Here is a 19,543-nt window from a genome sequence, read left to right as displayed (position 1 = left end):
TAAAAACTAAAAGGGGCGTGACTGGCTTCCTACTCAGCCAATCGGCATCGGCTCATTTGCATAGGCCCCCACCCAACGTTCACAAACTCTAGACACGAAGGATTTGAGAGAGTTCCTTAGAAGATGGTCTTCCCCTCCGAAAATCGCAGTGTGTCTCGTTATCTGTACAGCAGTAGGAGCTAGGAACCGGCCGTCGGGGCTCACCCTCACCGACAGCGGGGTTGATGGCTATGCCGCGCTCTCTCCGGCCGCTACGCACGCAGTGTTACAGCTCTTTTAGAATTTGTCTAGCAGGTTTTCCGGTTCGTACCGGAAAGCCCCTCCCACATAAGCGGTTATCAACAATAGACTAATATTTGGGTGTGAAAGTTGTTGTGTTTCTCCTGATTCGGGTGATTTTGGGTGTTTTTTTTGTTTGTTTGTTTACGTGTGACTGGCCAGTTGTTGGCGGAGAAGATCCGGGAGGTTGGGACTCTTGTCTGGAAGTTTCCGGCTCTGTCTGATGTAGCTTCCCGTTCGCTTCCCCCCTGCGCCGGGAGGACCGCGTTAGAAAGCGGTTCGTTTCTTGCCAGCTCGTCGCTACCTCACGTGCATCTTTTGTCCCATGGCGTCCTCCTCGGCTCAATCCGCGGCCCTGAGCGCCGAGCAGGCCAAGGGTGAGAAGCCTCCCATTTGCCGGGTGGGCTCCTTTCTCGAGAAGGGCACTGGGCGAGAGGTGTGACTGCATTCGCTGGGAAGTGGGGGCGCGCGGGACCTTCCTCTCTTCAGAGGGGCCTCCTTGCTCTCAGCGAGGAATTCGGGGGCCGAGCTCATCGGTTATTACGGCTTAGGTTCACTAATAAGCTGCCCTTTTCCTTGCGCTCTCGGCCGCACGGGTCGGCTTGACTCGGATGCCCACTCGCGGCGGCGACTCCTCCCTGGGCTGCATTTGCGCACAGTGGTCCTGGCCGAGGTGATCCAGGCGTTCTCGGCGCCGGAGAATGCCGTTCGCATGGACGAAGCTCGGGACAACGCGTGCAACGACATGGGGAAAATGCTGCAATTCGTGCTGCCCGTGGCCACGCAGATTCAGCAGGAGGTTATTAAAGCCTACGGCTTCAGCTGCGACGGGGAAGGTGGGTCGGACGGGGGTCGGCGGTGCACTGGATCGTGGAGAGGACGCTGGGTCTGTTGGGTCCCTGAGCCGTCGTCCCCTTTCTCACCACACGGCGGCAGCCACAGTCTTAACAGTGTTGGCGCTCAGAGCCCAGGGTCTGCTGTGAGCTTGAGCCAAGAGAGGTTCTTAAGTGCATGTTGTAGTTACCATTAATTATACTGTTATTCCGTTTTAAGATGAAGAATCAGGCTCTGCTAGTAAACCAGTGCTGGAGGTCACAGCAGAACTTTCTATGAGTCCCATTTTGGTGGCTTTTAGTGAGATGCCTATATGACCACACACTTCTGCAGCCCCCACCCCGCAACGTGTTTCAGCTAATTTGAGGTCTGGCAGTTCAGTTTCTTGGGTGAGATCACAGAGTTCTCCAAGAGTGTTTATTGATTCCGCCCAGCTGGCCCATGATCCTCCTGTGTCCTGGTTATAGATTGGCGACCTCGTTCTGGTGCGTACGCATCCTTTGGGCTCTTGTGACTAAACTGCTAAAATGGTTAATCTGATCCTGGGAAGCATACTGCTTTGGGATGTTGTCATTCACTGCATCCCATCGGGTCGTGCCTGGTGTAGACCAGGAAATAGTTTATCCGAACCACGCAGGGCATTGCCTGGGTCTTGTTTTGGAGACAGCTACCTGGCCAGAGGGGAAGCAGCCATCCTCTCCAGCTCAAGCTGCTCCCTCCTGCCGTCTTGGGCACATCGTTCTCTGTGGGTGTGGACTGATGCTTCGTTCCTTTTTGCAGGTGTTCTGAAGTTTGCCCGCCTTGTCAAGTCTTATGAAGCCCAGGATCCTGAGATTGCCAGCCTGTCCGGGAAGCTGAAGGCTCTGTTCCTGCCGCCCATGACCTTGCCGCCCCACGGACCTGCTTCGGGTGGCAGCGTGGCCGCCTCCTGAGGGCTGGCCCTCCCGTGACACTGCTGGGGAAGGGAAGACCTAATTGTACCGCAGGATAATAAATGTGCCTGTGACTTAGTGTTGATGTCTGTTTTTTGTGACCCTGACAACCTCCACGTCCCGCCTGACTCCCTCTTGCCTTTCAGGCTGTCCCATTTCCCTGTCCAGATCTTTCCTGTGTTCCTGCCGGGCTGGACTGGCTCCAGGGCAGAGTGGGAGGATGGGCCGGCCCCTCAACCCTGCTGGGTGGGGGGCCTGCACCGGCTTCACCTTCTATGAGCAGTGGGGCTTTCTGGACTTTTCCTGAGGCCCCTGGGCTTCTGTGCCCCTGGAGACTTCCTCATTGGCTGGTGCTCCCTTGGCCAGGGTGACTTCCTGGGTTTTGCTGGCAGCACCCAGTTTCCTGCGGCTCGGTTGGCTGGTGGGCCAGGTGGAGTTGCAGGTGGCTCCTCCTTCCCCAGGGAGGGAGGAGGGGGACAGGCAGGCGGTGCTGGGCTGGCGCTGGACTGCTGAGCGGGGCTGGAGGGAGAAGCCAGCTGCTGAGGCCAGCTCCGCCCCTCTTCTCCCTTTTCCGGGGTTATTTAGTCCAGGGGCTTGTCCCTGCGGTGCCTCTGGCCTGGCAGGCAGCATCGGGAGGAAAGTGGCTGGTTTCTGAGCATTCTTCCTCACCTGGCTTGGGCCCCTGCACAGCTGCGCCACGGGGCTCGACCCCACCCCCTGTGCCTTCTGCCTGGGACTCCCCACCCCTCTGGGGAAATGCTGTCCCATGGGTAAGTCCCCTGCTCCATCTGGGTAATGGGGCTCCTGTTCATTCGGGAGGGAGGGGCGGGGATCCTGCTCACTCCTGACAGGTGCATGACCATGAGTGCGACCCCCTCCGCCCCCACCCTGGGTCACCTCCCCACAAGATGCCAGAACTCCAGCCTCGTTCATGACCTTCTGCCCCACCCCCCCTTCTCTAGTACTTTCTCCCTGACAGATGCATATTTATTCTCACCAAATTTCTCTCTCTGCCCTCTGGTCCCCTGCTTCTGTCTTCTGCTAAGGACACACCCCCTAGGGAGCTGAATGTCACCTGAAACATTACACATCTGAAAGGCAGACCTGAGAAAGTTCCCCTATTTCCCACTAAATGTCCCAAATCCTTCTTTCTGATCTCGCTCAGTTTCCCTTCACTCCTGTGCATCAGTTCATTCAGATACTGTTAAGTGTCTATTGTATGCTGGTGCTTTTTAGTTTTTAAATTTTTAAAAATTTTTTTTTAATGTGGACCATTTTTAAAGTCTTTATTGAATTTGTTACAATATTGCTTCTGTTTTTGTTTTGCTTTTTTGGCCCCAAGTCATGTGGGAGGGATCTTAGCTCTCCAGTCAGGGACGAACCTACGCCCCGGGTATTGGAAGGTGAGGTCCTAACCACTGGACTGCCAGGGAAGTTCTGCCAGGTGCTTTTTAAGGTGCTGCCAATACTGTAGCAAACAAGAGAGACACAGTTCCTGCCTTCATGGAGCTTCACGTGCGTGGAAGGGGACAGACTGCCCAAGGAACCCATTAAATAGGATAACTGCAGGGTCTCAGAAGTGTTACCCAGAAAATAAACCAGCTTCACATGCTAATAAGTGACTGCGGTGCCGGTGGCATCACTGGCTGGAGGGACCAGGGAGGGCTCTCCTGAGTCGGAGACGCAGGAGCTGAGACCTGGATGAGGAGGAAGAATCAGGCTCCAGTGCTGCTGGCAGAGGGAATGGCCAGTGCAAAGGCCCTGCTGTGGGAATAAACTGAATGATGGTGCCTGGGGGCAGAGTTGGCCAGTGAGGACAGAGGAGGCCTGGGTCATGTGGGGCCTTCCTGGAGTTTGGATGCTACAGTGAGGACCTGCTGGGTGTCTTATGAGTTGCTAGGTTGGTCGCCCCAAGTTCAGTAAGTTCTTGCTTTTTATATTCACATCTGCTCTTGGGGTGTGCCTGCCTTCTTCAGTGCATCCCTTGTCTCCTTCAGCCCCAGTGTCAACGTTCTTTTTAAAAAAAATAATTTATTTTAAAATTTTATTTTTTATTATTAATGTATTTAGAAATAAATTATTTATCGATAGATTTATTTATAAATAAATTATTGATAGATTTATTTATAATTAAATTACTTAATAGATTTATGTGTAAACAAATGATTTATTGGCAGATTTATTTATTTATAAATAATTTGTTTATTGATATATTTATTTGTATATAAATACATTTATTTATTAGTTGTGGCATATGGGATCTAGTTCCCTGATGAGAGGTTGAACCCGAGCCCCCTGCACTGGGAGCAAGGAGTCTTAAAAACTGGACCACCAGGGAGATCCCTGCTGTCAATGTTCTCACTGGGGTTTCTGGTCCCCGATCCCTTCCACGCTCCTGTCTGTCATTTTCCTGCCAGATGGTTGGCAAGTCTTTTCCTGAGAAAGAATCCTTCCTTGGTTCCTTAGCCTGGCCCCATGAGACCCTCTGCCAAAGGTCTCAGCCTCTCAGAGCAGCTCAGCTCAGCCGTGGGGCCCGGCTCATAGCCGGTGCTACGCTCGTGGGTCCCGTGCCAGCCCCCCAGGGGCCCCTGAGGGAGAAGCGCCCTGACCCCGGCCTCATCGTGCGCTGTGCCCACACCCTGCCTCCTCCTCCCACGGTGGCTGGTACAGTGGGAAGGACAGTGGGCTCGTCAGACGTCAGACGGCCTTGGTTTCTTGCCTTCCCCCTTCCTAGCTTGTGACCTTGGTCAAGTTACTTCTCTGAGCCTTAGTTTTTGTTTCTAAAGTTGGGCTAACATGACTTCCCTGGTTGTCCAGTGGTTAAGAATCCACCTGCCAAGGCCGGGGACATGGGTTTGATCCCTGGTCTGGGGAGATTGCACATGTTGAAGGGCAACTAAGCCCTTGGGCCACAACTACTGAGCCTTTGAGCCCCAGAACCTGTGCTCTGCAAAAAGAGAAGCCACAGCACTGAGAAGCCCATGCACCTCAACTAGAGAAAGACCACAAGCAGCAGGGAAGACCCAGCCAGCCAAAAATAAATAAATGAAAATTGGGCTAACAGGACCTACTAAATAGGATTGGCATGTACATTAATAACATCACATAAAAGCTGTTCATACTAAAAACCTACAACATACCAGCTTTTTATATTAACATTTGGGAAATATTGTTAAGCCCATTTATCAGGTAGGGGTACTGAGGCCCAGGGAACTTCAAGAGCTTTCTAGAGATTACTTTGTTTGCTCTTCCAGACTGCCTGTCTTTCTGCATCCCCGTTGACCTTCATCTCTGCCTTTGTCTCCTTGCTTCCCAAGTGAGTAATTTTCTCTTCTGAATTAGTAGGCCCTTACTTTTTTAACTCTCAGCTTCCTTGAAGCTGTTTACCTCCCTTAAAAAAAAGAATGGGGAAAATAATTCCTAGATCCGGTGTTCCAGCAGTTAAGAATCCACCAGCCAAAGCAGGGGACACAGGTTTGATCCCTGGTCCGGGAAGACCCCATTTGCAGAGGTGCAACTAAGACTGTGGGCCACATCCACTGAGCCCTGAGGGATGCCTGAGGCCCGAATGGGAGTGTGGGTGTGTGTGCACGCGCACATGCTCTGTGAACTCCAGAGCACTTATGCCAAGGGAAGGGCAGTTCTTCTTATTTATTTTCCTGCCGAGGGACAATAGAGACTGTACATACCCTCCTAGTGCCTGTCTGCCTTCTGACTTGACACCCTTCAAAGAAATTCCGTCTTTCATGGTCAGGAGTTTCTGGGTGCCTAGTTAGTTTCTTTTTTAAAACTCCCGAGGGAGAGTGGTTTGTGGCCACAGTACAGGGGGTGTTGGGTGCTACGTAGGGACCTGCAACTTTGTGGGTGGTTGGGATGCTGTGTCCACGTGTGGGTGCTTGCACCTAACTATGTACGTGTGTAGATGGACGTGGGTGATGAGGTTGCCTTTAGTGGGACTGTGTGTGTAAGTGGATGCTTGTGTGTGTGCATGCACGTGTGTGTGTGTATACTCATCGGTATGTGACAAGCAGGGTGTGCATGGGTAGGACTGGACCTGGGCTTGTGACCATGTACATACATGGGTCTGGATGAATGTGGTTTGACACGTGCTCTGTGTGAGACATGGTGCTAAGTTTTAACTACTTGGAGGTGAGCCAGACCAGCAGTGGACCTCCTGTGCTGGAGGTGAGGGCCCCCTGTAGTGGAGGTGATAGCGTCCAGTCTCTTCCTGCCCCCTGCTGTGAGAGAGTTCATAGTCTTTCAGGGCTACTGTCTAAGATAGAGGTAGTCAGTGTTAGACCATGAGATAAACAGACCAAACAGGGTCTCCAGAAATCCTTTTTGGGGGTGGGGAGGGCGGAGAATTGATATCCAAAAAATGATAAAGTAGCCAACATAAGAAAATAGACTTTTATTGGGCTTGAATAGTTTGTTATTTATTTTTCCTTCTTTTTTGAGGCATAGCATACATAATGTGCTTGAATACTGAACGTCACATTTACTTCATCTGTGTACACACCTCTCAGATCTGCTATCCCAGAAATTGCCATCTCCCAGTCAGTTTACTTATTTTAATGAAGTGACTACATGCCCATGCTACAATCTTCAAAAAGGTAGACTGAAGGGACTTCCCTGGTGGTCCAGTGGTTAAGACTCCAGGCCCCCAAGAGAGATGCCTGCTCAGGGAAGTAGATCCCACATGCAGCAGCTAAAGATCCTGCAGGCTGCAATGAAGCTCAAAGATCCTGCATGTCACAACTAAGACTTGGTGCAGCCAATTAAATAAGTAATAAATACAAAAATGTTAAAAAAAATAAAGGTGGAAGGAGGGAGAAGGAAAGGTCCCTCCCACCTCTTTCCTCCAGCTACCCGCTCTGGTCCCTTCCCTAGGGAAGCCACTCATAGGGTTTCTTGTGTATCTTTTTTCTTTTTTTAATTTCGACTGTGCCCCAGGGCTTGTGGAATCTTAGTTCCCTGACCAGGGATCGAACCCTTGCACTCTGCAGTGGAAGAGTCCTAACCACTGGGCTCCCAGGGAAGACCCCTCTTGTGTATCTTGCATTGATTGGGCTTCCTTCTTCTTGCTTTGGATTGGCGGTATGTTTGTGTTCGGAATTAGATGGAGCATCACAAGCTTTTATTGCTTAGGGCCTCCCCAGGTGAACGGGTCCTGAGAATAGGCCATGGCAGGGTCTGGGTGCTCCGCTGCAGCCCAGGAGACAGGCCCCAGGGTCAGAGTCCTGAGCTCTGTCGGATTCAGACCAGACCCCCTCAGCAAGAACCTACAGTTCAGACTCCAGTGGATCCATCCATAGGGTTGGCGGCTCTGGCCCTACCTGCTTCCTATTCCGCTTCTCACCCGACTGTAGGGTTGGGGCACGGTGGATGGCCCAAAGGCCAAGGATAAGAAGCAGAGAAGGTGCCAGTTGGACAGGGCTGCTCCAGGATCATTTTGTCCATCCCTCTGTCCCAGGGCACCTATTCAGATGTGTGTGTCGAGGGAGGGTTTCTCTCCCTCTAAGAGGCATCTGCCCAGCCTAAACAGTTAGGAAACTGCCCCCTCCCACTTTGGCCTGAGTGGAAGAGACTCTCAACCTCTGTTCGTTGTTTTTTTTTTTTTAATTATTTATTTATTTGGCTGCACCGAGTCTTAGTTGCAGCATGTGGGGTGTAGTTCCCTGACCAGAGATCAAACCTGGGCCCCCTGCATTGGGAGCAGAGTCTTAGCCACTGGACCCCTAGGGAAGAGCCCCCGTCCCCAACCTTTTTAACTTTTCTTTTTTAAAATTTACTTATTTATTTGGCTGTGTCCAGTTTTAGTTGCAGTACACAGGATCTTCCATTGTGGTACACAGATTTAGTTTTGGCATGGGCTCAGTTGCTCCACAGCATGTGGGATCTTAGGTCCCTGCCCAGTGATTGAACCTGTGATGCCTGCCTGCATTGCAAGGCAGATTCTTAACCACTGAACCACCAGGGAAGTCCCTCAACTTTTTATTTTATATTGGACTGCAATTCCAACCTCTGTTCTCTGAAGCCCTGAGCCCTGGCATATAGTAGCTAAAATCATTAGTTTTGGAGCCAGGCCGTCTGGTTTGTACTCTGGTTTGCCATTTACTGACCATGTGGCCCCAGGGGGGAGCTCCCTTCACGCCCAGAGCCTCAAGTTCCTTGTCTGGAAAATAGGAATAATGAAGGTACCTGCCTCACAGGGCTACTGTGAGGACATATCAGATAAGGCAGGTAAATACCGCCCAGCACAGTGCCTGTTGTCTAGGCAGACTCCGCTAATGATAGTTGCCACCCTCACCATTATTATTGGTTTGGACCAGGGAAGGCTGCATGGAGCAGGAAGAGATGGCGCGTGACTGTGTGGGTTCCCATGGACCAAGCATGAGCTGGCCCGGGGCGCTGGAGGCTCATGTGTGTCCTCATTCGGGTGGTCGTGTGTGGAGGGCCACCCTCCCCAGGCCTTCGATGGCAGGCGTGTGGGAAGTGGGTCCTGTCCCCACCCCCACCGCCACCCCGTGCTTCTCCCCGCTCTGCCCTAAAACGAGAAGTGAGTGAGTTCCCCCAAGGGGTCGGCCGCGCCCCTTCCTGTCCCCGCCCTGCCGGCTGCCCCAGGCCAGTGGAGTGGCAGCCCCAGAAGCAGGACAGGACCGTGCTGGGTGGCGAGGTGGCCTGGGCGCTGAGAGCCTCCAGAGCTTAGCCCCAGCGTCCCCCGCCTGCCCAGACTCAGCGGCACCACCCCGTTGCCTGCACGCCTTCACCCCCCTCCCCACCCCGGGCACTCCCAGGATGGTGAGGTAAGGGCCGGGCACCCGTGGTAGGCAGGAGGCAGGGCGCCCCATGGCCCTGGGGCCTCTCCTCATCACCTTCTTGGCCCCCAGGTGGTTTCACCGAGACCTCAGTGGGCTGGATGCGGAGACTCTGCTCAAGGGCCGAGGGGTTCATGGAAGCTTCCTGGCGCGGCCCAGCCGCAAGAACCAGGGCGACTTCTCCCTCTCCGTCAGGTAGGTGGCCTGCGGCTCCAGCCGGGGGTGGGGTGCTAGACCTGGGCTGCTCATTTCGCTTCCCTAGGGCCCTGGGTGTATCCACCCCAACCCTACCCGGGACCCCCACCCACCCCCTACCCCCACCCACCCCCTACCCCCACCCGACCTCCACTCTCCCACCCCCTGGCCTTACCACCGCCACCGGGTACCCTGCAGGGTCGGGGACCAGGTGACTCATATTCGGATCCAGAACTCTGGGGACTTCTACGACCTGTATGGAGGGGAGAAGTTCGCGACGCTGACGGAGCTGGTGGAGTACTACACGCAGCAGCAGGGAGTGCTACAGGACCGAGACGGCACCATCATCCACCTCAAGTACCCGCTGAACTGCTCAGACCCCACCAGTGAGAGGTGAGGGGCTTGGCTCCCTGGCCCGCCCCATCGAAAGGTGGGCTAACCTCCCTGCCTTGGGCCTCTTCCCTCCGTGTGATCCGCAGACCCCCTTTCCATCAACCCCTAGGAAGCAAGAGAAGGTTGTCTGGCCCTTCTCCAGGGTCTCTGTCCACCCGCGCCCCAGGCCCTACAAGTGCCAGAGAGGCCTCTCCTCATGGCCGTGTCTCCCAAATGGCCGGCTCTGTTGTTAGAAAGCTCTTCTTGCCTGAGACAGAATCTGACCTCTTGTAACTGTTCCCTCCCCAGCACGGGTTCCTATGGTTGAGGAGGAGCATAGGGGTCAGCGTGTATGAGGACACGTAGCCTCATCTCAGTGTCCCCTGAGAATGGGTCTGCCCTCTGGGGCTGGCTAGCGCTGGACTAGTCCCTTGACCAGACCCACATTGTTGAAAACTGTGTCATAGGGGTGCAAGGGCCTTGTAGCTGGGCCCAGGACAATACTCTAAGTATTTCCTGCCCATCTTTCTGGTTTCAAAGATATGGTCCTCAGAACTGGGCTGGCTACTCCCCAGGTGGTCTCCCCAAAGTGTGGGCAGACCAAAAACTCTGCATTTTATGGGCGGGTTGGGGGGTGTCTCATTTTCCAGCTGTGTCTCCATGATAGCTTCTATAAATAGGGGAAGGACAGCTGAAAAACTCTGGGTTGTTGTGGGGGCTTTTTCTGGCACACTCCTAGGGCCAAGCCAACTTATCCTTGTCCTGTATTTGTGCATCAATTGTTGAAATGATTCTGAACCTGGATTCTCTCAGCTTTCGGTCTTTCTGAGATGCATGCCTCCCAGCTTGCATCCATATTTTGTTCGTCACAGGTTGAGACTGAGATCTAGATGAGGCTGGGGTAAAGGCCCCAGACTCACCCCTGGAGACCCTATTTCCCGTGAACATGCAGCCAGGGATTCATTTCTGGTGAAGCCGCCGCCCCTAGGAGGGAAGCACTTGGATGCCCTTGCTTGCGTCTGTCCTTCCCTGGTGTTCACCACGTCTCACCCTCTTCCTGCACCCCACCTACCACATTCATGGGGATTTTCTGCCCAGATCCTCTTGGGCTCTTCATGACCTGGCCTCCTCCTTGTCCACAGCCATGGTCCGGCCTACTGGCTGCTGCCAGAGGATGGGTGGATGCAGGGGTGGTTGAGGATGGAGCTGGAAGAGAGATGGAGCTGAGAGGACCCCCTGGGGTCTGGGGTCAGGGTTCAAATTGTGGCTGGAAGAGGTCAGGGACAGAGGGACTCAAGACCAGGGCAGCTGACTTAAAGAGGGACTTTTGGCTTCCCATGCCAGGAGGCCTGGATTCACCCTTGACCCTGGGAGCCTGTGGGGAAGGCTCTTTCTCCCAACCTCTGCTCTGGTTTGCTCTGGTTCTTGGCCTTGGCAGCTGCCCCTCCTCCTCTGGGGGGAATTTGCATTTGTCCCCTCAATGGCTAGCTCTTTGCCTGTGGTCAGTCTGACATTTGCATGGAGACTTCCTCATCCTGTAGGGCCTGGGGGAAGAAGGTTAGCCCCCTCCCCACTGCTTGGGGGCCCTGGCCTATCCCTGAGCCGTGGGATATGGTGGCCCAGGGATTCTGCACTGGGCTGGCGACTCTGGAGGTATCTGAGCGGCAGTCTCCTCCCGGCCACAGTACGAAGGGGTGGGACAGACTGGCCCCCTCCCTCCTTCCCCCCATTCCTGCGGTTGGAAAATGCCCCCCTTCCCCTGTCCCTGGGCTGAGGAAACCTCACAACCTCACTTCTCACTCTCTCCCCAGAAGGAGTTTTGTGTTTTTTCCATCACGTGGTTTCCTGTGGGGCTGGGCATTGCGGGGCTACAGTTTCCTCCTGGGAAGGGGGTGTGTTTTGGGGAAAGGTCCTAGTTCTGCTTTCTGCCCCTCTGAACCCCTTGAGCCTCCCCCCCAACACCGAACCCCAGCAGCCCCTTCAGTGACACCACCTGGGGCACCCCAAACCACTCTTCACCCTGTGGGGCTTGTCCACCTTCCCGGACCCCAGGGGTACTTCTCCCCATCTCCCCTCCCTTGTGACTTCCGTCTCTCCCAACCCCATCGCTGTCTGTGGTTTGGCCTCCGTCTGCATTTCTGCTTCCCTTGCCCAGCTCTTTCATGGAGACCCTTCCTGGGTTTCTCCCCTCTGAACATTCTGGATGTGGCTGCCTTTCTCCCTGTGACTTAAACTTTCAGAGGTGGACTTGCTTAGAAGTCCTGAGGCTTGCCACTTATCAGCCAGGTCCTTGGGCCAGTGTGCAACTGCCCAGGCTCAGTTTCCTCATCTGCAGAATGGGTAGTACCTACCTCTCATGCTTCTGTGAGAGTGACGGACCTACTCATAGTGGCGGATTTGAGAGCGTGTAGCAGAGCTCAGTTCGGCACATGGCAGGTGCCCAATTTCCCTGCCCCCTCCCCGAGCATCTGCCCAGCGCCCGCCCCCGGCCTCAGTCTCACCTCCCCGGATGCTGTCTTCTCTAGGTGGTACCATGGCCACATGTCTGGAGGGCAGGCGGAGACTTTGCTGCAGGCCAAGGGGGAGCCCTGGACCTTCCTTGTGCGTGAGAGCCTCAGCCAGCCTGGAGATTTTGTGCTGTCTGTGCTCAGCGACCAGCCCAAGGCTGGCCCCGGCTCCCCGCTCAGAGTCACCCATATCAAAGTCATGTGTGAGGTAAGGCCTCTGGGGACCAGGGAGGCACCCCGCTGGGGGTCCCCTCTGGGTCCACAGCCTTGCCCGTGGGGAGGTGCAGCCTGGGCTTTGGTCCGAGGCTGGGAGTCCGGGCAGGGAGACTGAGGTGGCCTGACTTGACACCCCTCAGGGCGGACGCTACACAGTAGGGGGTTCGGAGACCTTTGACAGCCTCACGGACCTGGTGGAGCATTTCAAGAGGACGGGGATCGAGGAGGCCTCTGGCGCTTTTGTCTACCTGCGGCAGGTGAGGGGTGGGCCTGGCTGCCTCCTCCCATTCCCTGAGCCTCTGAGCTCTAGAAGCGGCTGACTTCTGGCCTCCCCCACCCCAGCCATACTATGCCACGAGGGTGAATGCGGCTGACATTGAGAACCGGGTCTTGGAACTGAACAAGAAGCAGGAGTCAGAGGAGACAGCCAAGGCCGGCTTCTGGGAGGAGTTTGAGGTCTGTGATGGGACCAGCAGGGTGAAGGGCATGGGGTCCCAGGCAGACCCTGTCCCCTCACTCCCCTCCCTCACATTAGTCTGCCCCACCACCTCTATACCCATGGACACCCCTCTTCTGGTCCTGGGGCTCCATTTCCGTGACTCGTCTCACAGAGTCTGCAGAAGCAGGAGGTGAAAAACTTGCACCAGCGGCTGGAAGGGCAGCGGCCAGAAAACAAGAGCAAGAACCGTTATAAGAACATCCTTCCGTGTGAGCACCCTGGGCAACCTCCAGCCCGCCCTCAACTCAGGCAGCGTCCACTCACCCAGGAGATGCCTCTCCCCTAGCTGACCTCCCCCCATCTCAGATGGTCTCCTTCCCCAGCTCTATGAGGGCCCCCACGCACAAGGGTGCCCCCTCCTCCAGGCTCCCAGAAGATCCCCTCATACCCCACCCCACCCCCTTCTTCCTCTGAAACCTCCAACCCACACAGTTTGAGATCCCTCAACCCATGTGGGTCCCCCACCCCAGCCTGCCCACAGGGCTCTGGGCAAGGATGGCCTGGGAGCTCAAGAAGGGTTTCTGACCCGAGCCCTTCTTGCTTCCTTTCTACCCACTCCCAGTTGACCACAGTCGAGTGGTCCTGCAGGGACGCGACAGTAACATCCCTGGGTCTGACTACATTAACGCCAACTACGTGAAGGTCAGTGTGCTCACCAGTCATGGTGGGGTGGGGCCGGGAAATGGGCCCTGGCTCCTGGGGATGCTGGGTCCAGAGACATCGGGTGAAGCCAGAGCTGTTGCCATGGGGGTGTGTGTGGGCGGATGAGGGGCTCACAGCCCTGCTTATCTCTGCACTCTGTCCAGAACCAGCTGCTAGGCCCTGATGAGAACGCTAAGACCTACATCGCCAGCCAGGGCTGCCTGGAGGCCACGGTCAACGACTTCTGGCAGATGGTGTGGCAGGAGAACACCTGCGTCATTGTCATGACCACCCGGGAGGTGGAGAAGGGCCGGGTAGGCTGAGCCCCACACCGCCCCCATCCCCAGGACTGCTCCACCACCATTAAGCTGGAGAGACACTTAGCGCCACCTCAGAGGGCAAGGGCCTGACCTCCTTGGGGAACTGAGGCAGAAATCTGAGTACACAATGACTTCTGGGTCTCTGCTTCCTATCTGGGACTCCCCTGACCGTCAGACCCAGATTTCTAGAGGCCTCCATCCCTTAAGTGTCCCCCCCACCCCATGCCCACCGCCCCCTTGGGGTAGTAGCCCCTCCTCTCCACTCAGCCTCATTACTCTCTCTGAAGTCAGCTCCAAACCCTCACCCCATGGGCAGGCTGCTCCCTCGCATGGCACCCTCTGCCCTGGAGTGGCTGTGACCTGTGCAGAGGTGTGTGACATCTGCGTCGGGCTGTCCGCCTGAGGACCCTGGTACTCAGGTCTGGTGGCTGCCCTCCAGCCCTCACCTCCAACCTGCCAGGCTCCTTCAGGTTTCCGTGCCTCTGCAGGAGCTCATTTCTCCTAGAAAGTGACTTCATCTCTCCTCCCTATCTCTGCCCGACAGACTCCTCGTTTTTTTAAAGACCCGGCTCACATGCTCCCTCCTCTGTGAAGCCACCCTTGATTTCCTCCATTACCTAGAGGGAGAGTTAGTCTCTTCCTGCCCCCCACCCCCAACCCGGGCTCCTCAGCGGCTCAGTTCCCTGGCTCAACCTTCTCTCTGTGAGCTCCTGGAGGCAATGCGCACCAGGCTGTGTCTTACTTGTGTCCGTGACTCCAGTCTGGTTGGCACGGCTTCAGGTGCGAGGTCCGTACCGGCCCGCATATGCGGAATGACTTGTTGAGCGGCTGGTCAGGCCTCACCACCTGGAGCACGCTGAGCCAAGACCTAAGCCTCTGACTCTCAGCCAGGTCACCCGTTCATCCATCAGAAGCTGCCGGGCCAGCACCGGGCACTCAGGCCCTGCCTCTGTGCCTCACGTCCCGCCTCCACCCTCTCTTTTCAGAACAAATGTGTTCCATACTGGCCAGAAGTGGGCAGTCAGCGTGTTTATGGACCCTACACTGTAACCAATTGCGGGGAACATGACACAACTGAGTACAAACTCCGAAACTTACAGGTCTCCCCGCTGGAAAATGTGAGTGTCCCCTGCCCCTGCCCCAGTCTGGGGGCTCTGCTCACACTCGTTCCCCTGGGTTGGGTAGAATGAAGCCACGCGGGGGAGCAGGGTGCACTGACCCTATGTCCTCCACCCAGGGGAACCTGATTCGGGAGATTTGGCACTACCAGTACCTGAGCTGGCCTGATCATGGGGTCCCCAGTGAGCCTGGGGGTGTTCTCAGCTTCCTGGACCAGATCAACCAGCGGCAGGAGAGCCTGCCTCATGCAGGGCCCATCATCGTGCATTGTAGGTGAGAGTGACAATGATCATGATATCGGTGATAATAATCCAAGTAGTTGCTGGCAAGTGAGTACTGCCAAGCGTCCTGCACTGTTGTAAGCAGTTTACATGTGATCGCATTTAAAGCCTCCTGGGCCCCCCACCTCTTCTGGGTTCCCTGATGGCTTCCAGACCCATGGGTGGAACTTAACTTGAACCAAGCCCATGGCTTGATCTCCTGCCTGGAGTGGGGAGTCCCCATAGAGATGTAGTGTCTGGTCCAGTCTAGTTCAACCTGCCATGTGCAAATGAGGAAATGGGTCAAGCCTCTTGTCAGGTCACCTCTGGTCCAGGGGGGGAACCTGGAGCAGGGCTCATGGTAGACCCAGATCCTGGTCACTCCTGTTTTTTCACATATACCTACCCATGGTGTTTCTCCTTGGGGTCGGTGTGGCTCCCCATCTCTTCGCTTTACTGTCTGCAGTCATGAGGGGGAGGGGTGCTGAGGCCTCTTCATGCCGCCCCTGTTTCTCCCTTCCTGCCCGTGCCCCCAGCTCAGCCCCTCTGCTCATGCACCACTAGGTCCACTGGAGCTTCCCATGTTCATGTTTGGGAGACCCTACTAAGCTGGGGAGCTGAGGGATCAGCAATGAGCAGCAGGGCCCCAGCAGGCTGCCTGGCCTGGGTGGAGAGGAAGGGGTAGGCAGGGGTTGCTGGACAGATGTAGCTTCTGTAAATTCCAGCTCCTCCACTCCCTGGCTGTGTGATCTCAGACAAATGACTTCACGTCTCTGATCCTCAGGTTCCTTATCTGTACGTGAGACCCTCACACTGTGTCTGGAGTACAGTAAATGCTCCAGAAGGGGGGATCATTCACGTTTTGATATCTCCAATGGGGGGGATGGAGGTCTGTCTCCTTCCCTTCCCTTCCGGCTCCCTCCACGTGACCCAGGCTCTGAGGGCCAGGACTTCCTCCTTCTGCCCACAGGTCTTGTGTGTCCTGGGGCAGGGCCGGGTGGGCTGAGCCTGGAGGTACCCTCCACGTGCCGTCTCAGGGAGGGACTCTACCTCCAGGGACAGGCTCATCGCCAAGAATGACCCCGCTGCCCGTGACCCCCCCCCCCCCCACCTTCTTGAAATCCCCATGGCCTTAATTTAGACGTTACAGGAAGGAAGTGGGTGAGAGGGTGTTATTTTTAACAATCTGGGTTTGAAATTAGACAGTGCGACTTGGGGCATTGGCCTGACTGGCCTAGTGGTGGAGGTGAAACTGGGGTCTCTGTGGGGTGTTGAGGTTGCTGGGGTCTGTGTGCCCAGGGGGTGGCGGCAGAGGGTGGGAAGGAGGGGAGACCTCCTGTGAGCTGCTCCCCCAACTCTCCTGAGCCCAGTGGTCTCTTGGCATGCCGGCGGGGGGCACTGTCTTCACCCTGCTGTTGGGATCTGAAGAAAAAGGGAGATGCAGCCTTGCAGAAAGATGGTCCTCATGCGAGGAGGGCAGCCTGGCTCGGGCCAAGGCTGTGGGAGAGGGCCGGGGGCCCAGGGTGCCAGGGTAGTAGACAGGACAGGTGGGATGGGGTCCCAAGTCTCCTGGGGTGGTGGGGGGAAGGGGGAGAAGTGGAAGCAGGCGGCGGGGCTGGGAAGAAAGTCTGGGAAGGGCATCGGGAAGCGGCGTCTTAGCACTTGAGTGCAAGGCTCTCCCCCCAAATCCTTTGGCTGGAGGGATGAGCATGGGTGCAGAGTTGGGCAAACCCATGCCCTGCCTGCCCCACCCCCACCGCACTAACCCAGCCGGGTTCCTGCATCTTGTATCACTGCCCTTACCCTAAGCCCCGCCCCTGCCTTCTGCCCGCTCCCTAAGCCCCGCCCCTGCCTTCTGCCCGCTCCCTAAGCCCCGCCCCTGCCGGCGCCGTTTGAGCCCATGGTTCGCGGCCTATGCGGGCTGGACCTCTCACGCGCCCCTTCTCTCCCCAGCGCCGGCATCGGCCGCACGGGCACCATCATTGTCATCGACATGCTCATGGAGAGCATCTCCACCAAGGGTGAGGGTGACCGGTGGGGGACGCTGGGACTGGTGGGTGAGCAGCCCCCTGCCTCCTTCTCCTCTCGGGGCCTGACATCCGGCTGCCCTCTTGGCTAGGCCTGGACTGTGACATCGACATCCAAAAGACCATCCAGATGGTGCGGGCCCAGCGCTCGGGCATGGTGCAGACGGAGGCGCAGTACAAGTTCATCTATGTGGCCATCGCCCAGTTCATCGAGACCACCAAGAAGAAGTTGGAGGTCATGCAGGTGCGGGCAGAGCAGGGGCATGGCTGGGCTGAGGGGGCCAGTGGGCGTCATGGGGTGCTGCTGGGACCACCGGTCTCCCACCACACCTCTCCCCGCAGGCCCAGAAGGGCCGGGAATCGGAATACGGGAACATCACCTACCCGCCAGCCATGAAGAACGCCCACGCCAAGGCCTCCCGCACCTCCTCTAAGTGAGTGGCCCCTGCCTAGCCCGACCTTCCTTTCCAGGGACGTTCGGGTTCAAGTATAAACTTGGTTCTTACAACCTGTATTCACAAGTGTCTCCTGAGTGCCCTTCCACGTGGGGCCTGGACTGAGTATACTGATGTGTGAGATGGCGCCTCTGCCCCTAGGAGCTTCTAGTCTAGTGTCAGGACGTTGTCAGGGCTGGTGTCCTTGCTTTCCTGGCCTCAGTTTGCTCACCTGTGAGATGGGGTGACCCCATGTCACCCCAGGCTGGTGCTGGGGAACCCTGCCCCTGTCTCCTGACCCGCTGGCCCCCGCCCTGCAGACACAAGGAGGACGTGTATGAGAATGTGCACAGTAAGAACAAGAAGGAGGAGAAGGTGAAGAAACAGCGGTCAGCAGACAAGGAGAAGAACAAGGGCTCCCTGAAGAGGAAGTGAGCCGGGCCTGTCCTGGGGCGGCCATGGTACGGCCCTTCTCTGGCCTGTCTCTGGGGTCCCCCAGCTGGGCTTTCTGTCCCGGATAGAGGGGGCGGCTGTGACCTCACCCTGCCTTCCCAGCCCCACCAGACCTGCGTCTTGTCTCCCACTCCAGGTCCAGCCCCGCCTTATCCTTTCCTCCCTTCCCTTTGCAGCCTCAGCCCCGTCTCTGCAGAGCCCTCCAGTGGATGACCCACAGCCTGAACCTGGAGCAACCTCCCCCCCCCCCATTCTATTGTAATTTAAATAGCCATGTCCCCACCTCCCTCTCCTGGGATCCTGTATATAGCCCAGCGAGGCCCCAGGCGGGGCCAGGCTGTTCTCCTCTTGTAAATAAAGCCTCTAGGTCACTGTGTGTGGGTCTCTAACTCGGTGTGCCTGGCGGGAGGGGGAGGCAGGCAGGGAGCCTTCACAGTCTAACAGGCGAGTGTGAGCACGGGCCAGGTCTGGCTGTCTCTTCCTTTTCTTTAAAGCGGAGGGTGATCCTGCCAGGGTGGTTGTGAAGATCACTGAGGTCAGGGATGATGATATAACTGGCAACAATAATTCATTACACGTTTTTTTTTTTTACACATTATATTTATTGGATAGCACTAGGTCTTAGTTGCAGCATGAAGAATCTTTAGTTGCATTAGGTGAACTCTTAATTGCAGCAAGTGAGATCTATATCCTTGACCAGGTATGGAACCTGGGCCCCTTGCAATGAAAGTAGGAAATCTTAACCAACCACTGGACCACTGGGGAAATCCCAATTCATTACACTCTTGCCATGTGTCAGGTCTGGCTTAAGAGACTAAAAGCATTGTGGACTTCCCTGGTGGTCCAGTGGTTAAGACTCCGAGCTTCCCGTGCAAGAGGTACAGGTTAGATCCCTGGTCAGGGAACTAAGATTCTACAGGTCATGTGGCATGGCCAAAAAAATGTAAAAAACAAGGCCCTCCCAGAAAAGAACAAAACCAAGACTAAAAGTATTGAACCGAGGTACCTGTATCAGTCCGATTTTACAGTGGGACAGACTGAGACACAGAGAGATTAAATAACTTGCTCGAGGCCACAGGACTGTTTGTTGAGCAGTGAAACTAAGATTTTAACTCGGGCCTTTGGGCCCCAGAGCCTGCATTCCTGGAAACGCAGCCGGGGTCACCCCGAGGGGGACACAACCACATTCTCTGGCCTGACTTCTGGGTTCAAGCGCTAAGAAGATGGATCAAGGCCATGTAGCACAGGCCCAGAGCCACCCTGCCTGCTGTCCCTTCCCTCTGGCCACCTGGTGCTCTCAGGACCGCCTGGCTCCTCCCTTCCTGGGGCCACTGCTACCTTTAGACTCTTGATCAGAGTCTTAGTTTTTTAAAAAAATGTATTTATTTGATATCTGGTTGTGCTGGGTCTTCATCACTGCTAGGGGTTTTCTCTAGTTGTGGCGAGTGGGGGTTACTCGTTGCGGTGTGTGGGCTTCTTATTGTGACAGTCTTCTTGTGAGACATGGGCCCTAAAGCGTTTGGGCTTCAGTAGTTGGACCACGTGGCTCCTTGGGCTCTAGAGCACAGGCTCAATAGCTGTGGCACATGGGCTTAGTTGTCCTGTGGCACGTAGGATTTTCCTGGTCCAGGGATCA

General features: G+C 55.8%; 2 protein-coding genes and 1 non-coding gene across 5 annotated transcripts; all 3 read left to right on the top strand.

Moving 5' to 3' along the window:
• Nucleotides 1–118: 118 nt before the first annotated feature.
• On the top strand, nt 119–2,124 carry C1H12orf57 (chromosome 1 C12orf57 homolog). Its single transcript, XM_065942070.1, has 3 exons — nt 119–656; nt 939–1,115; nt 1,894–2,124. The coding sequence occupies exons 1-3, from the start codon at nt 605–607 to the stop codon at nt 2,043–2,045; spliced, it is 381 nt and encodes a 126-aa protein (XP_065798142.1). The 5' UTR covers nt 119–604; the 3' UTR covers nt 2,046–2,124.
• Nucleotides 261–322, top strand: LOC136156807 (U7 small nuclear RNA). Its single transcript, XR_010661271.1, has one exon. It is a non-coding gene; the product is annotated as a U7 small nuclear RNA (small nuclear RNA).
• A 445-nt stretch (nt 2,125–2,569) lies between the features above and the next one.
• On the top strand, nt 2,570–18,277 carry PTPN6 (protein tyrosine phosphatase non-receptor type 6). Of its 3 annotated transcripts, none has more exons than XM_065923128.1 (16): nt 2,570–2,815; nt 8,936–9,058; nt 9,257–9,451; nt 11,956–12,145; nt 12,294–12,410; nt 12,496–12,609; nt 12,765–12,861; nt 13,215–13,294; nt 13,459–13,608; nt 14,601–14,732; nt 14,852–15,006; nt 16,947–17,014; nt 17,113–17,264; nt 17,363–17,454; nt 17,775–17,915; nt 18,084–18,277. In XM_065923128.1, the coding sequence occupies exons 1-15, from the start codon at nt 2,802–2,804 to the stop codon at nt 17,887–17,889; spliced, it is 1,794 nt and encodes a 597-aa protein (XP_065779200.1). In that variant the 5' UTR covers nt 2,570–2,801; the 3' UTR covers nt 17,890–17,915; nt 18,084–18,277. The 3 variants fall into 3 exon arrangements, with proteins under 3 accessions (XP_065779200.1, XP_065779210.1, XP_065779217.1); XM_065923138.1 differs by having other exon boundaries at nt 18,044–18,277; XM_065923145.1 differs by lacking the exon at nt 2,570–2,815 and adding an exon at nt 8,672–8,851.
• Nucleotides 18,278–19,543: the final 1,266 nt, after the last annotated feature.

The sequence above is a fragment of the Muntiacus reevesi genome, chromosome 1, assembly GCF_963930625.1.
Source record: "Muntiacus reevesi chromosome 1, mMunRee1.1, whole genome shotgun sequence".
Lineage (NCBI taxonomy): Eukaryota > Metazoa > Chordata > Mammalia > Artiodactyla > Cervidae > Muntiacus > Muntiacus reevesi.
This window is presented reverse-complemented; position numbering and strand designations above follow the sequence as displayed.

What these genes read in the sequence shown, in the direction of transcription:
- C1H12orf57 (XM_065942070.1), top strand. Translation starts at nt 605, where the DNA reads ATGGCGTCCTCCTCGGCTCAATCCGCGGCCCTGAGCGCCGAGCAGGCC. An exon ending in GAGCGCCGAGCAGGCCAAGG is followed by an intron (nt 657 to 938) that starts GTGAGAAGCCTC and finishes ATTTGCGCACAG; the next exon opens with TGGTCCTGGCCGAGGTGATC. An exon ending in CTTCAGCTGCGACGGGGAAG is followed by an intron (nt 1,116 to 1,893) that starts GTGGGTCGGACG and finishes TCCTTTTTGCAG; the next exon opens with GTGTTCTGAAGTTTGCCCGC.
- PTPN6 (XM_065923128.1), top strand. An exon ending in TTAACGCCAACTACGTGAAG is followed by an intron (nt 13,295 to 13,458) that starts GTCAGTGTGCTC and finishes CACTCTGTCCAG; the next exon opens with AACCAGCTGCTAGGCCCTGA. An exon ending in AGGTCTCCCCGCTGGAAAAT is followed by an intron (nt 14,733 to 14,851) that starts GTGAGTGTCCCC and finishes TCCTCCACCCAG; the next exon opens with GGGAACCTGATTCGGGAGAT.